The sequence below is a fragment of the Dermacentor silvarum genome, chromosome 5, assembly GCF_013339745.2.
Source record: "Dermacentor silvarum isolate Dsil-2018 chromosome 5, BIME_Dsil_1.4, whole genome shotgun sequence".
NCBI lineage: Eukaryota > Metazoa > Arthropoda > Arachnida > Ixodida > Ixodidae > Dermacentor > Dermacentor silvarum.
The window spans coordinates 25,907,402-25,917,789 of NC_051158.1; the positions used below are offsets into that span (position 1 = coordinate 25,907,402).

Consider the following 10,388-nt stretch of genomic DNA (forward strand, 5'->3'; position numbering starts at 1 on the left):
CTGTTTGCATGCTCCAACTTTATGCATTTGCTCCATGAAACATCTTGTTGGAACTGCTGTTGGGTCATAACTACAGCAACCAAACTTCAAAAGAAAGGGTTTATGCAAGATGGCGTAGAGGGAGAACTTGGATTGAATTTCTAGCTACTGCAGTACTTCACGCGTACACACAAAGCACAGTGGTGGGCCACCTGACAAGAGAGAGGTTCCTCTCCTCCCCTCCCAAAAAACATGCATTCTGGTCCGTCGCACGGAAACTCACCACGGCAAGTTGCGCACATAGGTTGGTGGGCTGAGCAGAGACTCCTTGAGGCGAGAGAACTCTGGGACAACGAAGCGAAATGTAGCCTCCGATCGAGCCTCATCTTCCTCCTCCATAGGCTCCTCCGCGGGCTCCGTCGGTCGTGTCCCACCCCCCCCACCTCCGCCCCCACCCATGGGGTCGTCGTCTGCTCCGGCCTGTGCCAAGTTGGTCACGGCGTTGAAGGCGTGCTGCTGCTGCTGCTGCTGCTGACCGTCGGGCGCAGCCACGGGCGCCGGGGGCGGCTGTGGAGCCGCTGCTACGGGGGGCGGCTGCGGCTGTGGCTGCGGGGGAGGCGGTTGCTGCTGGACTGCCACGTGGTCGTCTGCAAGTGCCGAGGAAGAAACAGACGTCACAAAATGAAGGCAAAGAAAGGCACGCCCCGCTGACAACACGAGGATCACATTCACAAATTGTACAAATGGGCCAGCAAGTAAGACGAGGGGGTACGAGGATGCTCCACGTCCACTGCCGTGTCCGAGAACAGCAGCTGGCTAACAGTCCCAGAGTAGCTCACACACACACACACACACATACACAAATACCCAGGAAAGTCGACAGGAGGATGGGTGCCGTGGTAGCTTAATTGGTAAAGCCCCACACACATAATGTGGAAGGTGTTGGTTTCAGAACCCACTTGCGGCAAGTTATCTGTTCAACCCCTCATTGCTTGCGCTTTCCTTACTTCATTTAAACAATTTCCCCTTTGCTCTCACCGGCTTCATTTTCTGTTATGTCCCTGTGATTGTAAATAACAAATGGGCCAAGTAACCATCGTGGCACACTTGAGGCACACTGTAGTGGGGGACTACGGATTAATTTCGACCACCTGGAGTTCTTTCAACTTGCACCCAACGAACTGCACACTGAGCCCTGTCTTGCATTTCGCCCCCATCAAAATGCAGCCGCCACGGCCGGGATTTGATCCTGCAACCTCGTGTTTAGCAGCGCAATGCCAAAGTCACGGTACCACCACAGTGGCGAGTGAAACATATTGACAGGGTTCCTCGATTTTTCCAGGTTGTTCTTGACTACGGTTACAAAAATTTTCTCGCAGTCTACGACACTTCAAGTTCAACAGGCCCAAAGAAGATGAAAATTATTTATAGCTTGCCAAGTTACTATGCCATTCCATAATATTTAACCGCCACTACTAGCACTGTAAATCAGGTGGGATTCACCACCAGATTCGACTATCATCTGCATCATGGATATTCCAATCACCCAGCCACACACACGCACGCACACACTAAAGATCAACAGACACCATTATTTTTGGTTCACGTAGGCTCCCTTGAAAACTGCACTTAATTTTGGCACACCACTAACCACACAAGGTGGCAATTTCCTCGATTCAAAGCAACTAAGGTGAACTTTCTGTTTATCCCAAATTTTTTCACAAATGCAGGTTTCTTAGAATTCCAGGTTTTCCCCCCAATGGTAGAACATCCTGCCCTATTGTCAAAGCAGCTTCACGCAAGGCAGACGGCAAGAAACAGAATTCATCACTATCTCTCAAGAAAACCTGCCAGAAAGGTGACGTTGAATAAGTTTTTCGACCTATACATCATCCAAGGTCAGTCTGTACGAGAATACCCAAGAAATGTAGCACAGGAGCAAATGAGGTAGGCAGCAAAGGGTGTGCAAGCGAATTGCAAACAAAGCTAGATAAATTTTCTCTAAGTGAAAAGCCACACATTCGTTTCAACCAGGCATAGGCGAATATTTGAAGTTTTGAATATGAATCGAATACTACAGACTAAATATTCGAAAAGAAACTATTCGGTATTTTCAAACATTCTTAACTAACCAAACATTTCTCAAATGAATAGTAAAGTCTGGTTCTACGTCTGCTAAACAAAGTGCCGCAAATCATTTGGAAGCGAGGAGAAAAAAAGCTTTTGAAGCAACGCAGAAACAAAATGGGTAAAGCAAGCTTTGGTTTCGGTTTTGCGGCAGAAGCTTACATGACAACTAATTTTTGCTTACGGTCTGTCATTCAGTGTCTCTGGAAGTGTCATCGTGTAGCAGTTTCAATTTTTATGCTACAACCGTCATGTTTTCCTTGAAACGGGCCCTTTTATAGGCACATGTCCTTCCAGCAGTTTCCACTACTTCCCACCTTTTTTTTGGCAACCATCTATTTTGCGTTTTCGAAAAGCTGCTCGTACAGCAGTCATTCAAGCTTTTAAAGCTTGTTTGTAACCAGTCTCTCAAGTTGTTGAGAGGCTATTCGTACAGTTTTTTCAATAATGACAATTAGTGCTCTTGTGTCTAAAGCTCATTCAATGTCCCTGATAGCTGCCTTTTTTTTTTGCACAAGTTGCTATGTTGTACCTAATTATATCGAAATAAATATTCCTGCTGTAAATACACGCTTTGGCATTTTACTATTTAATATTGGATACTTACTATTCATATTCGATCTGTATTCGAAAAGTTAATGCTGGCCCACCTCTAGCGTCAATGCTTTTCAGCTCTTAAGTCTGGCTCACAGCAGTTTCCCTACGCTCAAGGCACATTATGCATTACGAAACTTACTTTCACTGCATTTCTTGCATCTTCAGAATTACAAGAAGCATACAGCTCCAGAAATGATTAAGAATTTTCAATTAATTAGCATGTTTTGTCATGTTTAGATAATGTGGACTCCGTGCAAAAACTTGCTGCAGGAACATCAGATATGACAACTATATTATCTAGCAGCCTTGAAAAGCACCTATCCAGCCACTTAAAAATTATGCCTGGTGCAACAGATTGTGAAAAACAAAGAAATAAGTCAACCCGCTACATACGACTTACTCACATCGAGAAAGAACAACCAGCAATCTACCTTCCCACTCTTTTCACTAAAACATTTTGGACACCGTTATTCATTTTAATCACAAGTCTTTCAATATGTATGCGACACATTTTAAATATCATTACTTTCATCAATGCTTTTGCTGTCGACTTACTAATCTTGTCCACAGCTGTGTACACAGCGCCTTGAAGGGTTAATCTGCTGAGCAACAAACTTTCATCTCTCTCTCTCTCCAAAATTCATCATAGTTTCCAACTGGAATGACCGCAAAGTGTGGCAAATGTTCATGACTGCATGTCAAGCTCCAGTTCACCGCAAAACATGCGAAGCAAGAGCTTGCCAACTATGTCTGCTAAGTATTCGGGGCAACCTCTAGTGAGGAGTGCACAGGCAGTCAATCTGCACTTTCACCACGCTCCCATTCCACTGTCTTTATTCTTGATCCGCCATTAGCAACTCCTTGATTGGTCAAATTTCCATTAGCCTTTCGTTAATGGTCAATCCGTACAGCAAATGAAATGCACACCTATGGTTCACATATGACAAGAGCTGTCAGGAAAAACTGCAAAAGACACAGGTGGCTTAGGGTGAAGCCCACTTCCAGTTCTCTGCCAGTGTTTCGCCCACCCTATTGCTGAAAAAGTCCCCAGAAAAACATTTCTTCCTCATCGCTGATTATGTTTATCGTCGATGTGTTTTGCACATTACAATAAAAAAAATATCTTTTTTTGGGCAATTATATGTCGTGTCATTAAAGGGTTAAAAAAGTGTACGAAAAGCAGAGCACACTAGTTTTTGCTGCCATCAGAATGTGGCCGTCGTGGCCAAATGTCGAACCCGCAAAGTTGGTCTTTCAATGCTGAATACAGCCACCGAGCCGAGCCATACATTGCATAGCATAAGCCGATTTGCCATGAAATTTGGCAAAAGGACAGCCCTGCCACCAATGACAGCTGTCATTGAGTACGCAGGAAGTACCAGCAACTACTTGTGGAGCACATGAGAGAGAGACGAGACGTCATTGCAGCACCAAAGCTCAAACAACTGATCTTTTGTTTCTTCGATTCCCAGCCAACTAAGCTCCCACGTCACTCGTGGCATTGCCCGACTGTCTTCTTTCCTTGGGCGATGGTGTCGATGTCGCGGGTGCTACATAGCTCCCCCTCTAGAGAGCAGCATGATCCGCGAACGATGTCAGCACTGTCCATGAAACTCTGCGGACTGAAGTAGCGTGAGCAGCGACAGAAAAGGAGACCGGGATGCGACTTGAGTCGCTTCGCAGTAGGCTGGCAACGGTGGCATTGTGAAGCCCAGTGAAAATAAGTCTGGCCACTTACTCTATCGACGAACCCTTCTACTGCCAACGTCACACTCAAACACGCAGGAAACTTGCCACACTGAAATTTCTTCACCAGCTATGGCATCGTGATCGTTAGCTCAACGGAGCATCCCGACTGCAACTGCACCATCCCTCAGTTCCACAAAATGTTTTGATTCCTGAACAAGTAATCGAAGTACTGGTTTTCCGTCTAGGACACTAGCCGAGTGGAATAATTCAATCCCTAGACATACTCGTATCACGAAGCGTACAGGCTGTGAAATGAGAAATTTTTCTATGCGTAAACAACATTTGCTGTTCAGCCGATTGTTAGCTGTGTCCATGTATTTTTCTGCTTACCAGCATACACTGAAGTTTATTTTTAAACCTGAATGTTACATAATATCGCGGCGTGATGTACTCAGTATTAAAGGCCAACAAATAGACTATGTAAAACACAGTTTCACATGGTCCAACCCCGAGCAGCCTTGGTGCAAAATTCTGCGTCTGAAATACAAGTTAGTACATCAAACAAAAGCTTGGGTTTCCTTTGTAGCTTCGTGCTGGTGGAAGAGAACATTTCCATTTCACGATTGCACTACTTGCAAGCCTATGCAGCGTCGCCTGCTAAGTGTGAAATAAAGCATAAGAATTCAAAGCAAGCTTCTCAAACAGAACCGCACTGTATGTGATCTCTGTGCTCCACAACAGTACCCTGGATAGACCACCGCTTATTGAAGCAAGCTCACACCGTGACAGAGTAATGAGTTAATGTAATTGGCTGGTGCACCTACACATATTCTCCGATATGGACAGTGGTGTACTTGTTTCATTCTGAGGTCACCAACTATTGTTTTTAAGTGTCCCAAACAGATTCTCGAGGCATGCAAACCTACTAAACATCTTCAGCCTAACATACATGTGATTGTCCTGTCTGAATGGAACTCGCAACTACCACAGCGTACTGAAGTCGGAGATCATGTTGTAGCTAGTTAAGCCTAGTTATTCAATGCTGACATACCCACGTGTCTATTCATTGAAAAATCAGCGATGCCAGCATTCCAAAACACCTTTTTTGTTGTGCCCAAATCAACCTGTCTAGGCACTTGTGCACAAAGCTTTCCATGCCAGGGTCAAGCTGTACAACAATTTCCGATCCCTTCATGTAATTCGCAAATGTTAAGCCCCGCGTACTGGTTGCGCTACCTAAACCGAAGTTGCTTAAAGGGCCCCCCCTGAAACGGTTTCTACAAATTTCAGAGGCGCATGCAGAAAAATGTGCCACAATTTAAGTGAAGCGCCTCACGCTGAGAGCTGCCGATTATAGGTTACCCTCCTTCCTTAGCCATGTTTTTCCTCCTAAACTCGTTAGCCAAGCCATCGGCGCTAAGCTACGCCTTCACTCGCTCTGCGTCATGATGCGACGTCGTGTCGTCAACTTCCGGTTGTCTTGGAGCCGGCGCGTGAAGCCTCTCCAACCTCTCTGCTAGCCACCTGGCCGTCGATCCCCAGCGAGAGCTATCCAAACAATGTGCGTTGCAAGGATTCTGTCACGGCGCCAAGCATGCTGGGTGTTTTAACAGATGGGCGGAGGCGTAAACGTGAGTGGCCTGCACAGTGCCAGCCACCTAGTGACGCAGAACTCAACCTGCCAAACGCAGAGCCGAAACACATACACCCGAAAGGGTGCAAACTTTCTTTAGAGTGTACTAGAGGCCGGAAATCCGAATACGAAGCTGCCTTAGAGATATCTGGCTTTTTCTCAGAACCTGCAATACGTAAACTTCCGCAGTTGACTGTACACTTAGGGCTCAATCACACTGGTGGTTGAAAGATGTCGTGCGACCGACCAAGCAGCAGCTCACGGCGGCCGTTGTTCACATCGGCAATGTCTCGCGATTGATGCCGTTAACATGAGCTCGTACCACTATCGGCAGGTAAAATAAGCGTCAGTGTATACAGGCCTCCTGTTTCTGTGCATCACATGGGTTCAGAAGCTTGGTGACTGAAAAAATTGAGCAGTGAGGTATTGGCCCAAAATGGTCCCTTTTCGACCAAGGCAACCACTTAGCAACCAGCTTGCGACCTCTGCGTGTCAGCAGTGTAAATGAGCCTTTATGCCGACAGGGGCAAAAACTGTCTGGTAAACAAACATCAAGCTGCGATGACATTGTGTCCCATCTGTGCCAGCCAACTTTATTTCACATGCAAGGTGGCGCAATGAAGGCTATCGTACTAATCGCAGTCATGCAAGAACATTCCGAGCGGCAATCACGCTACAGTGCAGTGGATGTTGGAGATGTACGTCGATCAGCACGTTTACCAGGAATACTAACGTGAGGAAATCCAGTGAGCGTCAGGTGCACAGGTACTACACTGTACCCGAATAATGGCATTTTTAGAAAGACTGTGCAATGACCTTGCACCTCTTTTGCTCCGACCCAGAATAGGCGTTTGCTCTGAACGAAAAAATTTTGCAGAACCCATCTCACAATGAATGTCGACATTAACGCGATTAGCAGTGGAGCAACACAGCGACACGCTATCACCACTGCACACACACCAAGTGGCAATCTTGCTGCCAACCACAATGTAAAATGACACCACGACACAGTATACCGTCTTGTAATCACTGCACCCGATCAAACTCTGCTGTATCCCTAGTATCCTGGCTGCAACTTCGTAGCAACGACTCCAAGTGGCCACGCTAGATGTGGAGGTGTCCGTTGTGAATGAAGCGCTATCGATTTAACATATTTAAGGCTACATATCTATTGTGGCACCTCAGCAAATCAATTGCGGGGGGGAACGGCCAAGTACGGGGCACGTACTGGGCACATACTTGGCCACACGTGCAGTGCCGAAGTTCGTTCGGGCACAACATACCCAATGACCCAAATTATCTCTGGGACCAGACAGTAGCAAGTTGTCCTGTGTGGCCACATACTGGCCCACGTCTGTTAAGCCAGCACATACCTCGCGGCCCAGCTAGTAGACAACTTGGGTCCCTGGGCAAAAGAGGTTAGACACAAATGGGACAAATCAATCAAATAGGTTGAAGTTCCCAAAGAACGCTAATCACATTAAATGCACGACAAAAGCAAGTTAACATGGCTGCCTGAGCAGGACTACACTGTACGGTATGATGAACAGCTCCAGCAACTAAAGTTATGCAGGCCACAATTGCAGGGCATCCTCAAATAACCGATGGACCCCGAGACGTGACCAACTCACAGGCTAACTCTAGGACACTATAGTGTAGCAATGCCTTTTCCCGATTCTAATGCCTTTGGCATTTCAAACGCTTGCGAGTGGTCAAGCGAGGCCACGCCCCGGGCGGAGTGTCAAATCTGGCCACTCACGAACACGAAAAGGCATTAACATTGAGAAAGGCAGCGCTACAAGGTATCAGCCGTAGAGTCTAGTCCCAGTCGCAAAGGGAAACTAAGTGATGCAAGAAGCTAAACTAGACTGTTGCAGTGGAACATCGCAGTAACTGTTCCATGTCTCGGCAAGCCCACATGCGCATAACGACAGTCCAAGTACACAACTTCCAAACAAACCCAAACCCTCGTTGCTTAATTGGAACCTATAAAGACAGACAAGAGAACTGTGTTCACACGACTCTCAGGCTTACATCTTTCAGGGTAATAGACGCACACTTGGATCATGGACTACTCCCCTCTGGATCTCGGACGTAGCAAAAGGTGGGCATCAACTAAGGTTTAAGTGCTCGTCCACTGAGAGCCGCCGGTTTTCTTGAACACTCCAAGAAACATACAAGACTGCGTTCGCTGGTCAAACTGCCACGACTATGCTAAATTAGACTGAACAAAAACAAGCCGGAACAATTTTTAAGTCCCTGCGCCGACGCCACGTTCCCCGGCCCATCTCCGGCAATTAACGCACCCGTTACCGACCACGCCAAGCTGCGCCCGAGAAAGGGTTAGGAGACATACCGCGGCAAGGCCGCACGGTGATGTACTATCGCGTCACACACATTGCGCTAAACCTGAAGAACACTCACGCAAGCCACAAACACACACCCACACATGCGTTTAGACAGGCAGCGGATTGCGGGGGGGTCCGGTTGCCTAATCGAAACTGCGGAGCGGGGCCCCGGAGGAAGGGAGATGCGGGAGGGGGGGTTGTCGAAAAAACAGAAAAAACGACGCACGCATCACCGCTCGCAGCTTACGTTCGGCTGCTCCCGTCATCGCCCGATTGACTGTCAAGGCACCGGTCCGTTCATCGAAGCGACAGCGAGAAACAACGGCTCGCTCCTCCTCGCAAAAATTTTCCTCGACTTCGTCTCGCTTCACGGTCCCGACCGGTGGCTGGCTAACACAGGGCGTGGGCTCCGCGAAAGCGCCACGGTGCTTGCTCGCATTGTTCTTTTTTCTCTTTCACACCGCGGCTTCGCAAAGCTCGGGTCCGTGGCCGATTGTCCGCGTGCGGCCGCCTACTGCAAACTCGAGCACGAGACCACGCATTCGGCCGCTACACCCGTTTTCGCTTTGGCGGTCCCTCGCCTTCTATTGAGCAACAGTCTGCGAACGACGAATATTTCACGCTTTATTCGCACTGTGCTCAGAGCGGTTCTGTTGACTTTTTTTCACTGACGATGCCGGACACAGCTGGGTGCTGCGCCCAACACTACTACCGCTATTTTACTTTTTTTACTCCCTTCCAACGAAGCGGCGGCGGCCGCCGCCAGTGGGAAGAAAAAAAAAGAAAGCCGACCGCAAAAAAAAAAAAAAAAAAAAAAAAAAGAACCGCGACGTCCGACTTCGCACACTTTCGGCCACGCCGCCGTATCGCGGACGAAAGCCCTAACGTAGGCGCGGTCGCCCAAGGTTTTGCCGGGTCCGGACCCCGACACGCTCGCATAACGGCACCTCGCCGGCCCGTTTCACGACACGGGTCTGCCCCGGCAAAATCGGTGACAACTTAGGCCTAACCTAGGCCTAAGGTCCCGGCAGTGAGCCAGCGCAACCGGCAATGATACGTCAAAAGAAAAGCCGTCTACGGATACGACGGAGACGTTGCATTCGGAACCGAATTTTTTTTTCTTTTTTTGTTTTTCTTCCCCGTCATCCAGCTCGCGCAGCAGTCATCATTTTCGACGTTGCCGCAACTGCCCGAACACACACTACCGCAAGCACAGCGCTTAGAGAAAGTCGCGCAGCCCGGAGTTGAATAGAGACACACACACCACGGCGGCGCTCGGCGCAACACGCCGAGTTTCGGCGACGGAAACGAACGGATAAAAGGGTAGTTTGGAGAACTCATACCACCTTCTTGTGTATCCATAGCCTCGGGGAGGTCTGCGTGATTGTTGTCTTTGTCATTGGGGCTCACAGCGTTGTTCATAGTGAGTTCGACGGCAGAGCTGCTGCTTTCACGCGTTCGTTTAGATCGGGCCGAGCTGTTCGCGCGTTCTTTGCCAGGCGCCAGGGAGTTTTTGCCGGACACGGTCACTTTGACGTGCTTGCTCGCAATCCGCCCAATGTCTGCTGGTGTCAGCCCCCCAGACAGGGGAAACCATCCAACGACAAACTGCTGTACTTGGGGGCTGCGCTGCGCAAGCTGACTCCGCACGGTACATCAGAGTAAACAAGATGGTGGAAAGCAGGGGGAGCACCGGCGCGGAGCACGCCGGGTAAGCTTACATAAACCCACTGGAAGTATGTTGCGACCCGTAAACTGGGGGAAGAGAAGAGAGAGAGAGAGAAAAAAAAAAGCGCAGTGGTGATGGGGACGCCACTGAACTTACTTATTCCTGGGTCGGATCCCTCCGCGTCGAATACGATGAGAATGTTGCGAAGGGCTGCGAACATCGTGAGAATGGACCAGCACAGGGCGAACGCGAAATCAACGGTTGTGCGAAGCGCTCCTTTCGCAGCATATGCCTGGCCCTAGCGATGACGTGCCCGCCAAGCTCTCCTTTGACTGCGCGTCGTTTG

The 10,388-nt window shown here is 48.6% G+C and overlaps 1 protein-coding gene across 8 annotated transcripts in view; it reads right to left on the reverse strand.

Moving 5' to 3' along the window:
• The window catches only part of LOC119453120 (ubiquitin carboxyl-terminal hydrolase 7-like), a 70,452-nt gene extending 60,072 nt beyond the window's left edge, over positions 1–10,380 (reverse strand). For 2 of the 8 annotated variants that reach the window (XM_037715119.2, XM_037715117.2), the window contains exons 1-2: positions 9,717–10,076; positions 263–626 (exon numbers count right to left, since the gene is read on the reverse strand). In XM_037715119.2, the coding sequence (XP_037571047.1) occupies positions 263–626; positions 9,717–9,795 (443 nt within the window). In that variant the 5' untranslated portion in view covers positions 9,796–10,076. Of the gene's footprint in view, positions 1–262; positions 627–8,620; positions 9,406–9,716; positions 10,078–10,198 lie in introns of those variants that run through there. The other 6 variants (XM_037715123.2, XM_037715122.2, XM_037715121.2 and 3 more) reach the window with 5 other exon arrangements.
• Between the last annotated feature and the right edge of the window lie 8 nt (positions 10,381–10,388).